Raw genomic sequence first — 17,585 nt, forward strand, 5'->3', positions numbered from 1 at the left:
GTGTGTGCGTGTGTGTGTGCGTGCGTGTGTGTGTGTGTGTGTGTGCGTGTGTGTGTGTGTGCGCGTGTTGCTATCAATTTAACGGCATGAGTTCTATAGGCCTGCTGTTTGTTTGTCTGTGCTGTGCTCAGCCAGCCACAGTAGTGCAGAGATAAAGAAGGTTAGAGGTTGGACGGACCTTTGATAGACATGTTATTCCTAATTAATCAGCCTGATAGCTGTTGTTATTTCTAATTTATCCGGTTGATCACTTTTTTCTTTCTCTAATTCCCGCCTTTAAAAGCTGAGAGATTAAGTGTAGTGAAATATTGCCAGTGACAGCCTCACGGTGGGCCAACACGCGGAGGGCATTTTAAACAGGAGATGGAGATGGTCTTACGTTGAAGGATAACTGTGGTACTTTTCCATCATTTAGAGGTGCTGAATTAATACTCAGATAATAGGAATTGTGTTGGATTGTCCTCTGTTCTGCTCTTATTCTAAGTCTATTTACTCCATGATCAGCTTAACATAATCACTTTCAATTGTGTCGAAGACAATTTGTGTTTTGTTCTCTCTAGTAATACGTGTAAATAAATACACATTGTAAATAATCAAATACAAAGAAAATATACAAATACTTTTCTTATCCGCTATATCATTCAAGCCAAAAAAAATTTACAAGACCTGCCCATTTTGAATTCAAAGATATAGTGTTACTGTACTTTTTAAGTGTACTGTATCTCATAAATAACAAATAGTGAACATACTGTACTTCATGATGCTTCTGAGATAAATAAAGCAGACACACAGTATTTCATTATTTGTATTTAAAATAATAACAGTTTCACCTGATGAATATTATAAAAACTTGAAATACTATAGGATTCAGAAGGTGAAGCGTGACAAGACAATGAACAAAAACATTTCAACTAACAAAAAAAAAGGGAAATTTTAAAAGTACAAAATAAAACAAAGACATTTTCCTTCGTTCAAAATGTTATCAAGTTAAATAAATGAATAGGCCTAATGCGTCACATTCATCCCCAAATTCCTTCTTTGAAATGCCCAACGGCCTGAGGATCAGCACGGAGGCCTGACACTATGACACAGTGTCCCAACAATGTACCTCTCACTTTCACCCACCTCACGCCATTTTATAGGAACCAACATTTAATTAGTTATTCGCTTTAGTTAATTACCACTTATTACATATTTACATGTTTGGTTCATATTAAGTATTAATATGATCATAATCACCACAGCAACAATTTGATGGAGCATTAAGTACAGTGATAAAAAAAAATATTACGAATAGGAAACATGATAAACTCCAGTCAATAATAATATACAAAAATGTACAATACACAATACAATATAATTCAGATATATTAATTATATATATCATATAATTTGGTTTTATTTCAATTAAAATATCCTATTTTAACTTGCAGCAAATTAATACTACTTACTATAATCTATACAATGGCTTGCAATCATAAAGATGTATATATACATTTATAAAAAAGGTTGGTTAACCCTATTATTTCACAAATAGAAATGTGGGTAAACAGAGTTTAGGTGCGTCTAACCCTCCACTACAGTCCATCCCGAGTATAAGCTGCAGTACTGACTGTACATACTGCAGCCTTCTTGCCAGCATCTGATCCTCACCACAAGGCAACACCAATAATATGTCTATTATTGAAGTTGTACTTCACTTGCTTAAGGTTAAACAAAGCACCTCGCGGGGTAAAAACCCAAACTCCCTTTGGGTGCAGGTAAACACACTTAGACCTGCATGGTAAACACACTTAGACACACTCAATAAATCAACTTTAAAGCTTTTTAACATATTAATAACCCTGAGTCAAAAGCAAAGAAGCAAGTTAGGACTTTCTACTGTACACTTATACGGCAAGTCTGTGCAAAGGGACACGCGCGCGAGATCAGAAAAAAATATGAGTTGAGAGTTTGTTTATAATAGTTTTCTCGTGACTAAGAACTATGTCATAAAGAGCCTCTGGTTCCAGGTTGAAAAGGTTTAAGAGACACTTTAAGTTCAAGCAACACGTATAAATCACGGATTAACATCCACATTACCGTTGTATATAAGCACAGTCACGTTTATTAACTTACTGTACTGTTAGTCCAGGTTGTATTTCTGTACCTGACATATAGCCTCAGAAACTCTGTCTATCACATAGAATAGAACATAATCTGATTCCAATAGAATAGGCATCGATAATATAGAATAGGATAGAGCTTTATTGTTTCCACAGGGGAAATGTGTCCTCTCTCACACGCACGCACGCACGCACGCACGCACGCACGCACGCACGCACACACACACACACACACACACACACACACACACATACACACACACACACACACACACACACACACACGGTGTAGTCAAATTAAAAACGTTTGCTTCCGCCCTACTTTTAGATATCAGTTATCTTTCTTGGAGAATGTTTTGGTGAGCCTGCTGCTCCCAGAATGACTGTGTTCTCAATTTCCCATGTTGGTCCTGGCCTGAAAAAAGCCTTTAACAATTGAGTGCATGTGACTTCAGTAAAGTACGTAATCTACTACTTCTTCAGATTGTAACTTGAAGTTGTTGTGGAGTGTTCGCTTCATGCTCTACAATGGGTCATGATGATTGGATGATATTAAAGGGGGCAGTTCACCCAAAGATTTTAAATAAAATAAAAAATGTAACACTATCAATCCATCCAGATAATTTTGGTGTGATTCCTAGTTTTGGAGACACCCCCCATAAGAATGAATAGGGGAGTACAACAGTTCCTACATGAAACTGCTCACGACAAGGTATAGGCTATGTGGAAAGTGACATTTCTTTAATAAGGCAGACATCTTTAAGGCAAAATAATATCTCCAAAACTATAGGGAAACCACACAGAAACTATATCTGGATGGATAGATAATGTGCTTTTTTAGAATTTTGAGTGAACTGCCCCTTTAGGCTTTCTCATTCAGCGCATGTACACATTTAACCCTTTCACTGCCACACGACAGCCGGTTAACCCTTTCTCTGTGACAATACAGAAGGTTAGCCCTTTACTATCACACAACCGCGGAGCTAATGATGCTAATGATGGAGCATCGCCGTCAGTTGTGTGATAGTAAAGGGTTAACCTTCTGGCAGTGAAAGGGTTAAACACACACACACACATAAACACACACCTTCTTGGTGATTACCTTGGCTCCTGGGTGGTGGGGGGGTGTCCATACAGTTGGTCAGGTAGGGGGGGTTACTGAACATCCTGGATGGGGGCTGGTGGTGGTGGGAGGTCACCGAGGGGGGCTGGCTGGGCGGAGGCGGAGGAGGAGGGGGGGCTCCGAACGCCCCGTACCGGCAGGCCCCCGTCCCCGTGAACTGGCCCGAGAAGTGGACAGTGAAGGCGCTCAGGCCACAGTGGGGGTCCGTCTCGTGGTGGTGGGGGTCCCCAGGGGTCCCCCAGGTGGGCTCCTGCTTGATGAAGGAGTGGGGAGCCAGGGAGGTGTGAGGGGGGGCCAGGGAGGAGTACGGGGAGGCGGCGGTGTGGAAGTCCAGGACAGGGGCCCACTGTGGGGCCGTGCTGACGGGCAAGCCGGGGCTGAGGGCCGACGACAGGGTGGCGGGGGCCGGGGGGAGCAAGGTGTTCAGGTCACGCAGGTCTGAACCCATCGTACAGCCGGCCGGAGACCAACAGCACCAAGTCTGATCCGCAATGACGAAGTCTTTTCACCCGTCTCTCTGTGTGTCTGTCTCTAACTCTACCCCTCTGTCTGACTGTGTGTCTCTGCCTAGATCTACCTACCTGTGTGAACCATCAGTTTATCTGTCTGCCTTTTCACCTGTCCGTCCATCTATCTATGTGTTTGTGAGCCTTTCTATCACTTCTTTGTAGGTTGTATCCCTATCTGTATCCCTATCTGTCCGTCTACCTTTCTACCTTCCTGTCTGTCTGTGTGTCTGTCTGTCTGTCTGTCTGTCTGTCCACCTGTCTGTCCGTCTACCTTTCTACCTTCCTGTCTGTCTGTCTGTCTGTCTGTCTGTCTGTCTGTCTGTCTCTCCGTCTACCTTGCTGTCTCCCTGTCTCTCTCTCTCTCTAACAAACACAACAGCCACTCTCGGAACCCGTGAGAATCTGTAGACGAAACTGGAGACAAAAGAGTGTTTTTCGCGGTTCCCCGTGTTCTTTAAGTTCTGTTGTCAGTCTGTTGTTTATGACGACAGCGGACCGGTCACTCTGGAAACTTTCAAGTCCGGGAAAGCTTCATGGTGAGACTCAAAGAGTCCACAGTCAACTTTATCGACTTTGTCCGTGAGAAAAAAAATAAGAACCACACAGACAATCTTTCAAAAAATTAAGAAATCTTCATTTAGAGAATAAAATGCGATGAGTTTCAATCTTCACACCGGTCACAATCTTCCCTCCGGAATGGATGAGAGTAAAAACAAGAGGATGCAGATTCTTCATGTCATTTAGGCAGCGATATACTCCAGTGGGTGAAGGGAGAAGTTTCTGCCCAGGGGTCCGAACGAGGGACGAGTTCTCTCTGTGAATGGAGACGAGGGAGAAGGAGTGGAGGAGTGGTGTGGAGGAGTGGAGAGGAGGAGTGAGGAGGAGAGGAGAGGAGTAGCCCTCTTTTCCCTCCACGCCAGCATATGTGTGTGTGTGTGTATGTGTATGTGTATGCGTGCGTGCGTGCGTGCGCGTGTGTGTGTGTGTGTGTGTGTGTGTGTGTGTGTGTGTGTGTGTGTGTGTGTGTGTGTGTGTGTGTGTGTGTGTGAGTGAGAGGTTAGGGGCGGAGCCTGGAGGTGATGATGGATTGGGGCTGCTCTGGCTTCATTCATTTACTGCACACTGAACAGCACACACACACGCACTCACTCACTCACTCACTCACTCACTCACTCACTCACTCACTCACTCACTCACTCACTCACTCACTCACTCACTCACTCACTCACTCACTCACTCACTCACTCACTCACACACTCACTCACTCACTCACTCACTCACTCACTCACTCACTCACTCACTCACTCACTCACTCACTCACTCACTCACTCACTCACTCACTCACTCACTCACTCACTCACTCACTCACTCACTCAAGTAAGTAAGTGTATGAGTGATAAGTTCTGGCTTGGCTTCATTTATTATTTATTGTGTGCGTGTGTGTGTGTGTGTGTGTGTGTGTGTGTGTGTGTGTGTGTGTGTGTGTGTGTGTGTGTGTGTGTGTGTGTGTGTGTGTGTGTGCGCGTGTGTGTGGGGGGGGGGGGGGGGGGGGGGGGGGTTGGGGGGTGAGCACACGTGTCTATCTATCAGAAATTACTTCCCAGAAGGAAAGAAAATGTTTGGCAAGTGCCAAAATTAAGTAGCCTCTCAAATAGAGAAATGTTGCAATTGACAATGATATCTGGTGTGTGCGCGTGTGTGTGTGCGCGTGTGTATGTGTGTGCGTGTGGGGGGGGGGGATGAGCACACGTGTGTGTAAGTGTGACAGAGATAGTCAGAAGGGTGAGAGAGAGAGAGAGAGAGAGAGAGAGAAGAGAGAGAGAGAGAGATAGAGAGAGAGAGAGAGAGAGAGAGAGAGAGAGAGAGAGAGAGAGAGAGAGAGAGAACAAGAGATAATATGGGAATCAGAATCAAAATAACACCAAGAGATTTTGGTAAATAATTTTTAGGATTTATATAAATCATTTTTATAATTAATAAACAAAATAATTATGTCATGGTAAATAGCCCACTGCCTCCTCCTGTTGGTGCCTAGTTAGCTTGAGGTTCTGGAGGCAGATCCACTGCAGGGGTGCGAGGCCCTGTGTGAACTACACAGGTGAGGCTCAGGTCATCGATATATACTCTGTGAGTGAGACGGGGCTGACCTATTGTCAAACCCATAGCAGGAACCAAATCTTGGATTTTAGGGGCGGGGGGCACTTGCAGGACGAAATGCATCACAGCATGTCTTAGCCTACTTCACAACTCAAATAAACACCAGAGAGATGTACAACCACCGGCCCAGAGCCCACCAAGTGACCATGCTGCCAAATATCAAACTTAGGAAAGGTGCACTTAGTAGGGGGCAAATCTCCACCACGGCAGCCACACTCTCTCTCTCTCTCTCTCTCTCTCTCTCTCTCTCTCTCTCTCTCTCTCTCTCTCTCTCTCTCTCTCTCTCTCTCTCTCTCTCTCTCTCTCTCTCTCTCTCTCTCTCTCTCTCTCTCTCTCTCTCTCTCTCACAGAGCAAACAAACACGCCTACAATATTTAACAAATACAGACACCATCTACTATTAACATTAATTATAATTATCCATATCCAAACACACTCACACTACATACACGCAGATCATCCACTGTCTGCAGGAAAGAAAAAAATGCACCATATAAACTGTCCCTATTATGCTATTACACTATTACATCATCCCTATTACATCATCACACACTATTGTACACTATATGCTATACACACTATGACAAAATGACACAATGATACAGTACTATTACATTATTACACACTATTACACTATTAGACTAGCACACTAGTACACTATTACACACTTACGCATGGGGAATGGTTATCCTATAGACCTAGACCAGGGGTCAGCAACCTTTACTATCAAAAGAGCCACCCCCCCCCCCCCCCCCCCACAGTGATAACACAGTGTATAACACAGTGTATAACATTTTATATATAGTTATCCCCAAGCATACGCCACATTTAGCATAAAACGCCTGACAATTGCATACCCAAAGTAATTAGCTATTTAATATACTTTATACTTATAGCACACAGTTTGTTGCATTAATGGAATTATAAAGCAACAAAAAGAAAGATTTTGTCTTTTTATTGCTGTTTTTACCTGTTATAACAAAGGAAAACCTCAAACTCTTATGAAGAGGGGACAAAACACTGGCATCTGTAGACCTACTTTGAAATAAAACCCTGAACTATGCAGCTCTATTTGAGTCCTTCCCTTATTTGTGGAAAATCTATCAAATAAAAAGAAAATGTTTTGTTGTTCGCAAATTTCGCACCACATATCAGGCATACAGGTAAGCCTGCACAGTTAGTCGTGAAAGCAAATTAATCTGTCCTCGCTGAATTAAACCCTCTATTTTCCTCAGACTTTCCTCTTTTTGGATTTATCCATGGTTAGCTTACTGGGGGGTCAGAAACTCAAGATTAGCCACTTGCAGACGGCAGGGAGAGGCGCGGGGTGTGACATACTGTATATTTTAGTTGATGGAATATTTTAGTTGACTAAATATTTTAGTTGATGAAATATTTTTTCATTTCAGTGTCACAGTATGACATCGATCTCCAAAATAAGAGATAAAAAAAAGTTTAAAAAAAGTTTAAAACAAATTTAATAAAAATTTGTCAGGGAGCCACAGCTGATTGGCTAAAGAGCCGCAGGTTCCGACCCCTGACCTAGTCCAATGAGCAGTTCATTGACATCTCCCATAAGTCTCTATGATGAATGGTTAATGAGATATGAAAGGGGGAGTGGCTTATTTCAATGGACAATAATCTAAATGATTCATAAATGTTTTTAATACATTATGTATATAATGACAATGGGTTCACTATGGCATGTCCATGTGGTAAACAGTGGTCAGAGAGATCATTCCCCGAGGCTCTGAGCAACAAACCTGTGGAGTAGCGCCCCCTTGTGTTCCGATGTGTAACTTCCTATCTCGATTGGATGAACGGTTCACAATGTATGCGTAAGGTTTGTTGAAATAGGGCCACCATCTGGCCAAATGACACTAATGACACTGACTGCACTCCCTTGGATCCTCAGCAATACATCCGCCAAAGTGTGAAGTGGATTGGATGAACGGTGCCCGCATGCACGCAGACATTCACACAGAGATTCCTTCCTTTCAGGGCTGCACGATTATGACAAAAATTATTATTATTTTGAGGTGAAGCGACAACAAGTGACCATTACACGCTAAAATTACATTTGATAGCTTACCTCTGTGTTGCAGGAGGGGTCAGTGTTGACCATGCTCTTAACACCTTCATTGCACACCAAAATAATTCCAAATGATAAGTGATGCCCTTTTTAAAAGCACCAATATCTTGTCTTGTGAACTGTTTTCATTTTAAAGGTGCTGTCACTGGAATCTTTTTGTTAAAATAAGTGTTAAACAGCTCTACATTCCAACAGCCATCACTGATATAGTCTGGTCAGTAACATGGGTCTCCCATTCCCTCCGCTCTGCAGTAAACAGAAAATAAAATGTCTGGTATCCCTTCCCACTTTATCCAATCAGGAGAGAACCCTAGATATATATACTGTATATAAAATTTTTTTTTTTTACAAATTTCAAGAAATCTTGCCAAGCCAAATTAGCTTACTGCACTGGTTATCTTACTTGTTTCAATGTAATTTGCTTAAGGTGAGCTCTTACAAGGAAACAAGAGGACAGTGCTCACAGTGCACCTGTGATTGGTCAGACAATGTAGCAGGCATTCTAAATGGAATGTGTTAATATCGCAAATGATCATATTTAATTAATTGTGGAGGCCAAAATATACGATTAATTGTACAGCTCTACTTTCTTTTTATAGTGAGATAAAATACTTGTCGTTGACCGATGTGAAAAATATTTCAGAATTCACCTGACTGGCCTGCTGTCAGCCTATGTGCCAAGCTTTATCCACCACAGCCTTGTAGTTGGTGAGATTTAATCCGGATAGACACACAGACACATGCCTCCCATGCTATACACATATTACATAATCAGCACCAGACAAATGCACAACCAGCCAACAAGGTAAACTCAACACAGTATACACACTACAGCAGGTGCTGAGACCATCAAACACACAATAGAAATGTAACTTACCATTTCACTGCATTGATTGATGATGGGTGAAAACACTTTGGAGCACTGAAAAATTATATTTGCTCATAGGTGAAGCCACAAAGGTCACTACATGGTCCAGGAAACTGTCCTTAAATTAAATTACCAATGCTCCAATGAAGTTCAGCAACCCTCTGCTCTCCAAAACGCACATCCACCCCCCCCCCCCACCCCCCCCCCCCCCACCCCCCCCCCCCCACCCCCTTACAATGCAGATGACACAGTAAAACAGTAAAACAGTCTCCCGAGTTTTGTAATTTCATCTGTGTTGTCCTGTCCAACTGTTTCTCCCATTACGAATTCACAAAGATCCACGTGTGATTTCTGCAAAGTTGGTACTGTACACTACTGGCATGGCTATATCATGCCTACTAGCACCAGTGATATTATGGGCTGGATTCCACTCTCATCGATGTGTAGGCCTCAGTGGCAGGTTGAGAAAAGGCTGATACACATGAGTCCGGAATAGAATTGGAAGCAGTGGGCGGTTTTAGTTTCTTAGCTAGTATCCATTTTCGTATCTAAAGTTACACCTGCTGTAAATATAGTTGCGTCGCGTCTAACTAACGTGTGAGTGAGTCCTGCAGTGCAGGTGTTCCACTCCGCCAACCAATGACGTGATTCATCATAATCATAAATCACAGGAGAAGGAGAGTTTTTCCTCAGTAAATGTGATGACTGGCAGCATGCTAGGCTGGCTGGCAAACAATAACTTGTGATGATAGAAACAAAAAAAGAAAATCAATTGTTTTAATAATAAAAATAATATTTCAGCAGGAGCGCGAGGCTTAGAGGCCTCCTTTTTATTTAACCTATGGCATTAATTATGGACATCGAAAGTAGAAAAAATAAATCACGGATGACGGATGGCAATAAAAACCGATTGTTTTTATTGTAAATATAGGACAAAATATACAATGTGTCCTCTATAAAATGTTTTATTTTTTTTACCATTCAATAAATATGGCTTTATCATACAATGGCTAGAGGTGATGATTATTGTATGGACTATAGGCTAAACATCTAAATTCCAAAATTATTTTCAAGACCCACAAAAGACAAAACTGTGCCCGGTTTAAAGAGGACGGAAGTGCTATAACAGCCATTATCTGTCTGTAAAATAGTGTAAAATAATTAGCATTTTAATGTATTCATTCTTAAGAATGTATTCTTCATTTAAATTACTTAGTGATAAAAAATGACGAGGATACGAATGTATCATGTTTTACGTCAGGTTTAATTTTTTTTTAAACGTTAAATTGTCAACAGCAATATTCTAAATGTTTTTGTCAACAGGCTGCTATTTTATTATTAAATGTTCGTTTTTAGCCTGTCATCTTTTGTCTAGGTATGCCTTCATTATCTATATAGCTAAACATTCACAAGAAGGACGACTAGCCCATTTTGCATCAGTAAAATGCCTTCAAAACGAGGCCAGCGACCTTGACTTCTAAATAAGTTACATGGGTCTGATTGCACAGGGCTATTGGCTAGCCAATATATCATGGAGCCTCATCTTGTACATAGCACCTTCTGATGTTCATCGTTTATTTTAATTGCCATCTTCAAAACTAAATTCCTCTCTAGTTTGCTCGATCCCAATTAGAGAGGCTGCCAAAATGTCCCCTAACCTTTTGGATGAACGCTTTATGCCCATGCTGCATCCAGGCGCGCAACTGCATGCTTTGCTTTCTCAATAACAAATTGGCTACCCTCCAAATTTCTTCAACAAAGCCTATATCCATACCCCAAAAAAAGACAAAATAAAACTCATTAGGTAGCTGGACTCGGGTCTCTTAATATGGTGCCCCGGCTGCCCCCCCCCCCTACCTTTTCTTTTAAACCATCTTCTAGACGCGCGCTGCGCGCTGCGCGCATGGTGATGGATGGCTCAAAAGAACGGTGGGGAATTCCGTTACGATGAGGGGGCTCTGGTCTTATCTCCACTAACTCATCTTATCTCCACTTTAACTCAAATGAGAGAGTTTTCACTGTTGAACTCAGTCGCAGGTGATGACTTTTACATGAACTCTCCGGGAGAGAGAGCGGGGAGGAGAACGGCTGAACCGTGACATGATGGGAGTGGCGGAGACTGTGTGCGTGTGTGCGTGCGTGCGTGTGTGTGTGAGTGTGTGCGTGCGCGTGCGTGCGTGTGTGTGTGTGTGTGTGTGTGGGGGGGGGGTTGTGTTGTGAACAAATCGGCAAACTGTTTCAATTCAATGCAAACAGGACTTGCGCGTCTTGCTGGTCAGCGCGCTCCCGCCTCCCTCCCTCCCTCCCTGTGTGGGTCTGGGGGCTGCGGTGCCATGACGACGAATAACGGGCATTTATTATCCCACAACAGAGAAGAGATTTCATGAACAACATATCAAAGTTTCCAGAGGTTTGACAAGAAGGCTTATTTATACTAAATAGGGCTATAGTATACCTAATAAATTCGCTATATAGGCCCATGCTGACTATACGTTTGGGGTCTTCCCAAATAAAATAGAATAGAATAGAAATACTTGTATTATCCCGTGGGAAATTTGACACTGCAAATCGCTCAACATTTAAACATTTAGACAGGACAGGTCACGAATTAGAATAATAACACAAATCAATCAAGTTGCCTATAGGATAAGAGTAGAGTAAAATAGAATAAAAATGAAATAAAATATACAGAAATAAATACAGTAAAAATATACTGAGCATGGGGGAAGGGGGGGGGTACAGGTAGTAAAAAACAACACAGCAGTGTAAACAATTTGGTCAATATAATTTAACTATCTAACTAAATGAGATATATATTCACAGTATTCACAGTGTCACATCAGGTAGTGTATTGTCCTCCTTGGGTTCCTATTAGTCCAAGGTCAATGTCTGGCAGCCGTCGCTGCCCCCTGTTTTGGAGCCTGGAGGCTCCAAAATGCACTGAAAATGACCAGATATAGATTACATTTTGCCCCCGGCCCAAACCATAGGTGGGCTACTTTTTTAGGTCAACTTGTTAAACTTTATTATTTTGCCTAATGTTGCCTAATGCCCTATAGTGTTCAACAACTACAGCAAGAAGAATATATACTGCTAAAATGGTTAAAACAATGGGACTTTTTCTAAATAACAAAATGAGATTATTATTATTATTATTATATAGAGATTGATGGTTTGTGTGGACTTTTTCTATAGTGCTTCATCCAAAACAGCTGCTAAATATCTGATTGAAGGGTTATTAAAAAAATAAACGACCTGTCTCAATGCATGACTATTTTTAGCTTCCTAGAATGCCTACAAAACGGTTGTCAAATAGCTAATATACTCAGAGTGTAAAAGACACCCCCGGCCCCCCAATGACATGATACCACAAGGGCTTCTAAAGCTATTCAGTGCAGAGCCAATTTGAGTAGGCTATAGTCCAGTGGTTTTAAATGAAGTAGTGTGTATAAGTAAGCTGCACTGTGGAGAATAATTAAGGTAGTTGTACTGTGACCCCACCGTCCACATCAACGGTATAATTAAAGGACCATACCGGTCTCACTTTGACTTCTTGTCATTACCAGAGATTGCCCCCGTCTGTGTAGATTCTGGTGTAGCTCTCAGCCTATACCTTTCACACTGCCATTGATGTTGAAAAGGGTTGAAAATGTGCCCCATGAAATTGGCACTGTATACACTATACCATCAACCTTGATACTGCATCAACTGTCATGTTATCATTACATTTACATTTAGTCATTTAGCTGACGTTTTTATCCAAAGCGACTTACAAGTTCTGTACGACAGGTCATCAGGAAGGGTACAACTCTATCAGCTGAGTAACAATGTTCATCAAAGTGTTGCGTGTTACAGTGTAGGTTATTTTATTAGGACAAGTGCATGACAGTAAGGTTAGTTAGGGTTAGAGTTTTTTTTTTTTATATATTATTATTATTTCAGATAATGGTTGAAGAAGTGCGTCTTTAGTCGACGGCGAAAGATTGGACAGGTTTCGGCTGTCCTAACTGGGATGGGTAGGCAGTTCATTCCACCATTGTGGGGCAAGGACTGTGAATAGGCGACTTCTCTTTGATGACCCTCCCGGAGCTTGGATAGGAGTAGGTCTGAGGCGGCCAGAAGATGCAGAGCGTAGGGGTCTTGAGGGTGTGTAGTTGGAGACCATTGACCGGAGGTAGGCGGGAGCGGTTCCCTTTGCCGCACGGTATGCCAGATCGAGGGCCTTGAAGCGGATTCGTGCAGCAATGGGGAGCCAGTGCAGGTCCCTAAGAAGTGGGGTGACATGGGCCGACTTCGGTAGGTTTGAGATCAGGCGGGCCGCTGCAGGCTCGTTAAAACATCAGTGGAGAATAAGACAACTGAGGACCATCTCTCTCTTCCTTACACTGCCTAGCCCCCCCCCCCCCCCCCATATCAACATCCAAAAGTGACATTTAGCTCTGTGTGTGTGTTCCTCTGTGAGGTCTCAATGATACGTAGATGGTCAGGATGACCTAGCAGCCAGTAGACTAGGGGGTATACTTGAGCTGAGAAAGAAGGGAAATAAACACACAGAGGTTTGTGCGTGCATGTGTGTGTGTGTGTGTGTGTGTGTGTGTGTGTGTGTGTGTGTGTGTGTGTGTGTGTGTGTGTGTGTGTGTGTGTGTGTGTGTGTGTGTGTGTGTGTGTGTGTGTGTGTGTGGGTGGGTGTGTGTGTGTGGGTGTGTGTGAGTGGGTGTGTGCAGCCAATGGCATCACAGTTTAGTTGTTTTGTCCTCTGTGCTATTTACTAGCCATCTATAGTTTCAAGTTTAAAGTGTTATAGGTTGACATTTTGAATTGACTTATCCAAACATTGTCAATGTGACCAGCAGCTTTTAGTGGAGAAAAATACCAAAACAGTGTCCGTGTGTCCATGTGAATGAACACAGTTGCGTGATCCTCCAAAGTCCTTTCATTCACTGTTGTTTTTCCATCCTTTGCAATACTATTAACCTCTTAACCCTTTCACTGCCACACGACAGAAGGTTAGCCCTTTACTATCACACAACCGACGGCGATGCTCCATCATTAGCATCATTAGCTCCGCAATGATGCTAATGATGGAGCATCGCCGTCGGTTGTGTGATAGTAAAGGGCTAACCTTCTGTATTGTCACAGTGAAAGGGTTAACCGGCTGTCGTGTGGCAGTGAAAGGGTTAACAGTGTGTAAACAATACATGGCATTATTCTTCCACGAGCAAGTGATTATTATACTTGTATATATTATACGTATGCAATGAGAAGTGGTGTATTCTGGGTATATATGCATGTGTGTATAGCATTGCATTTGCATACATTTCTGTATTTAGTCTACATACTTATGTACATACCTGGGCTGTTGACATAGGCCACTGTAAGTTGATTGACATGCTGTACATAATTACATGCACCTATGTGATGACTATGTCGTTGGAATAGTGTATTTCCATCTCTTGTAGCTCTTTACTTTTTAATCTATCTTTTATTCATCTTTTATACTTATACTCATCTATCATCCAACCGTTGACATCCATAGCAAGGTGGAGTCACACTATACAGTATGTTCATAATATACAGTATGTTCATAGTATACAGTATGTTCATAATATACAGTATGTTCATAATATACAGTATGTTCTCATAATATACAGTATGTTCATAGTATACAGTATGTTCATAATATACAGTATGTTCACAATATACAGTATGTTCATAGTATACAGTATGTTCTCATAATATACAGTATGTTCATAGTATACAGTATGTTCATAATATACAGTATGTTCACAATATACAGTATACTCATAGTATACAGTATACTCACAGTATACAGTATGTTCACAGTATACAGTATACTCACAGTATACAGTATGGTCACAGTATACAGTATACTCATAGTATACAGTATACTCACAGTATACAGTATGGTCACAGTATACAGTATGGTCACAGTATACAGTATGTTCACAGTACAGACCCACCTCCTTCAACAATATACGTTCAGCTTCTCTGCTAACACTTACACCACTGAGTCATGGCTGCCGATGACAAAGCAATTAATAAGTACAAGTTCAATATATTTACAAGTATTTTTGACATTATGATATTATGGCGGCACACACAGTTGCCATACTGACAATAAATCTGTTGTGTGTGTACTGTGTGTGTGTGTTGTCCTTGAGCATTGCCACTGCTCATGATCTATGACTCTGTGCCAGGTTATCTCTCTAACGTCCCAGTCTTGCCAACTGCTCTGTGGTTACGGCAACACACACACACACACACACACACGCACGCACGCGTGCACACACACACACGCGCACACACATATACACACACACACACACACACACACACACACACACACACACACACACACACACACACGCACGCACACACACACGCCAGATATCATTGTCAATTGCAACATTTCTCTATTTAAGAGGCTACTTAATTTGGGCACTTGCCAAACATTTTCTTTCCTTCTGGGAAGTCATTTCTGATAGCTTTCCACAGATCATTAAAGGGCCCCATCACCAAAAGAAACGTGTTTTCATTCTCTGGTTAATTAACTGAACAGACTAGACAACAGGTCAATATGACTGAGCTCTTGATACAAGGACTAACACTAGACAACAGGTAAATATGACTGAGCTCTTGATAACAAGGACTAACACTAGACAACAGGATATGACTGAGCTCTTGATACAAGGACTAACACTAGACAACAGGTCAATATGACTGAGCTCTTGATACAAGGACTAACACTAGACAACAGGTCAATATGACTGAGCTCTTGATAACAAGGACTAACACTAGACAACAGGTCAATATGACTGAGCTCTTGATACAAGGACTAACACTAGACAACAGGATATGACTGAGCTCTTGATAACAAGGACTAACACTAGACAACAGGTCAATATGACTGAGCTCTTGATAACAAGGACTAACACTAGACAACAGGTAAATATGACTGAGCTCTTGATAACAAGGACTAACACTAGACAACAGGTCAATATGACTGAGCTCTTGATAACAAGGACTAACACTAGACAACAGGTCAATATGACTGAGCTCTTGATACAAGGACTAACACTAGACAACAGGTCAATATGACTGAGCTCTTGATAACAAGGACTAACACTAGACAACAGGATATGACTGAGCTCTTGATACAAGGACTAACACTAGACAACAGGTAAATATGACTGAGCTCTTGATAACAAGGACTAACACTAGACAACAGGTCAATATGACTGAGCTCTTGATAACAAGGACTAACACTAGACAACAGGTCAATATGACTGAGCTCTTGATACAAGGACTAACACTAGACAACAGGTCAATATGACTGAGCTCTTGATACAAGGACTAACGCTAGACAACAGGTCAATATGACTGAGCTCTTGATACAAGGACTAACACTAGACAACAGGTCAATATGACTGAGCTCTTGATACAAGGACTAACACTAGACAACAGGTCAATATGACTGAGCTCTTGATACAAGGACTAACGCTAGACAACAGGTCAATATGACTGAGCTCTTGATACAAGGACTAACGCTAGACAACAGGTCAATATGAGTCTTGTATTCACTGTATTTTGTGGCTGTAGAAGTTTAGTTTACGTTGATATTGTATATTGTTTGTGTACACCAGATTACAGCTGATTTATATTCCATTTATTTATGTACAGTGTTACAGTATTATTATGTACAGTGATACAGGTATAAATACACCAGTAAGTCATACTGGTCAACGGTATGACTAGTAACTAAGAGTAGGTAAGTATATATAGACATATAGATATAATATATACAGGTATGTACTTACTGGGATATAGGTACAGGGATGTACAGTAAATCTCAAACAGAAATTTTTTAATGTTTTAATTTAAATGTTTTAATTTTAAGATTTATTTTTTAGCGTTTATCGCTTTTTTCTACTGGGCAGTCCAGTAGAGAGAGAGAGAGAGAGGAGGAACAGGAGACAGAGTGGGGGGAAGACATTCGGCAAATAACGACAGGTTCAGGAATCGAACCCGGGTCGGCCGTGCCGCGACTCAGCGCGCCCCTCAAACAGACATTTTATGAGCTTACAACCAAAAGACAAGCTACTGTACATGATGTCATCAAGTGTCGCGTGGTATTTGGTCGCAGTGTGAATGTAATTAAATAGCAGGTGATTTTCATTAAATGTTAACCCTAGCCAATGAGTTGTGGCATTGTGATATTGTATGGCACAACACATCATGAGAACACTATGATGGAGATTGACTGTCCAGCACCACTGCACACTGTACCGTAGCACCACTTCCATTCAAGGCTTCCTGAAAAAGGAGGACATTTGGTAAACATCCAGACAATTTTGAATATGGCTAGAAACCGTGGAAACAATTAAATATGCCCTTTTACAACAGTAAATGAGTCATTGTGCAACAATGAATATTTCTACTTCAGAAAACCTTTTTATTTGTGTGTGTACGTGTACGTGTGTGTGTGTGTGTGTGTGTGTGTGTGTGTGTGTGTGTGTGTGTGTGTGTGTGTGTGTGTGTGTGTGTGTGTGTGTGTGTGTGTGTGTGTGTGTGTGTGTGTGTGTGTGTGTGTGTGTGTGTGTGTGTGTGTGTGTGTGTGTGTGTGTGTGTGTGTGGATGTGTGGGTATGTGTGTGTATGTGTGTATGTGTGTGTGCGCGCATGTGTGTGCGTGTGTATGTGTGTATGTGTGT

General features: G+C 41.7%; 1 protein-coding gene across 1 annotated transcript in view; it reads right to left on the bottom strand.

The window, feature by feature from the left end:
- Positions 1-3,676, bottom strand: part of LOC311229455 (Wilms tumor protein homolog) — a gene marked incomplete at both ends in the record, with an annotated part of 51,273 nt that extends 47,597 nt beyond the window's left edge. Inside the window, one exon of the mRNA XM_084315536.1 lies at positions 3,208-3,676. Coding sequence (XP_084171662.1) covers positions 3,208-3,676 — 469 coding nt within the window. The remainder of the gene's footprint in view (positions 1-3,207) is intronic.
- Between the last annotated feature and the right edge of the window lie 13,909 nt (positions 3,677-17,585).

The sequence above is a fragment of the Notolepis coatsorum genome (assembly GCF_963971535.1).
Source record: "Notolepis coatsorum genome assembly, chromosome: 6".
In the NCBI taxonomy this organism is placed as follows: Eukaryota; Metazoa; Chordata; class Actinopteri; order Aulopiformes; family Paralepididae; genus Notolepis; species Notolepis coatsorum.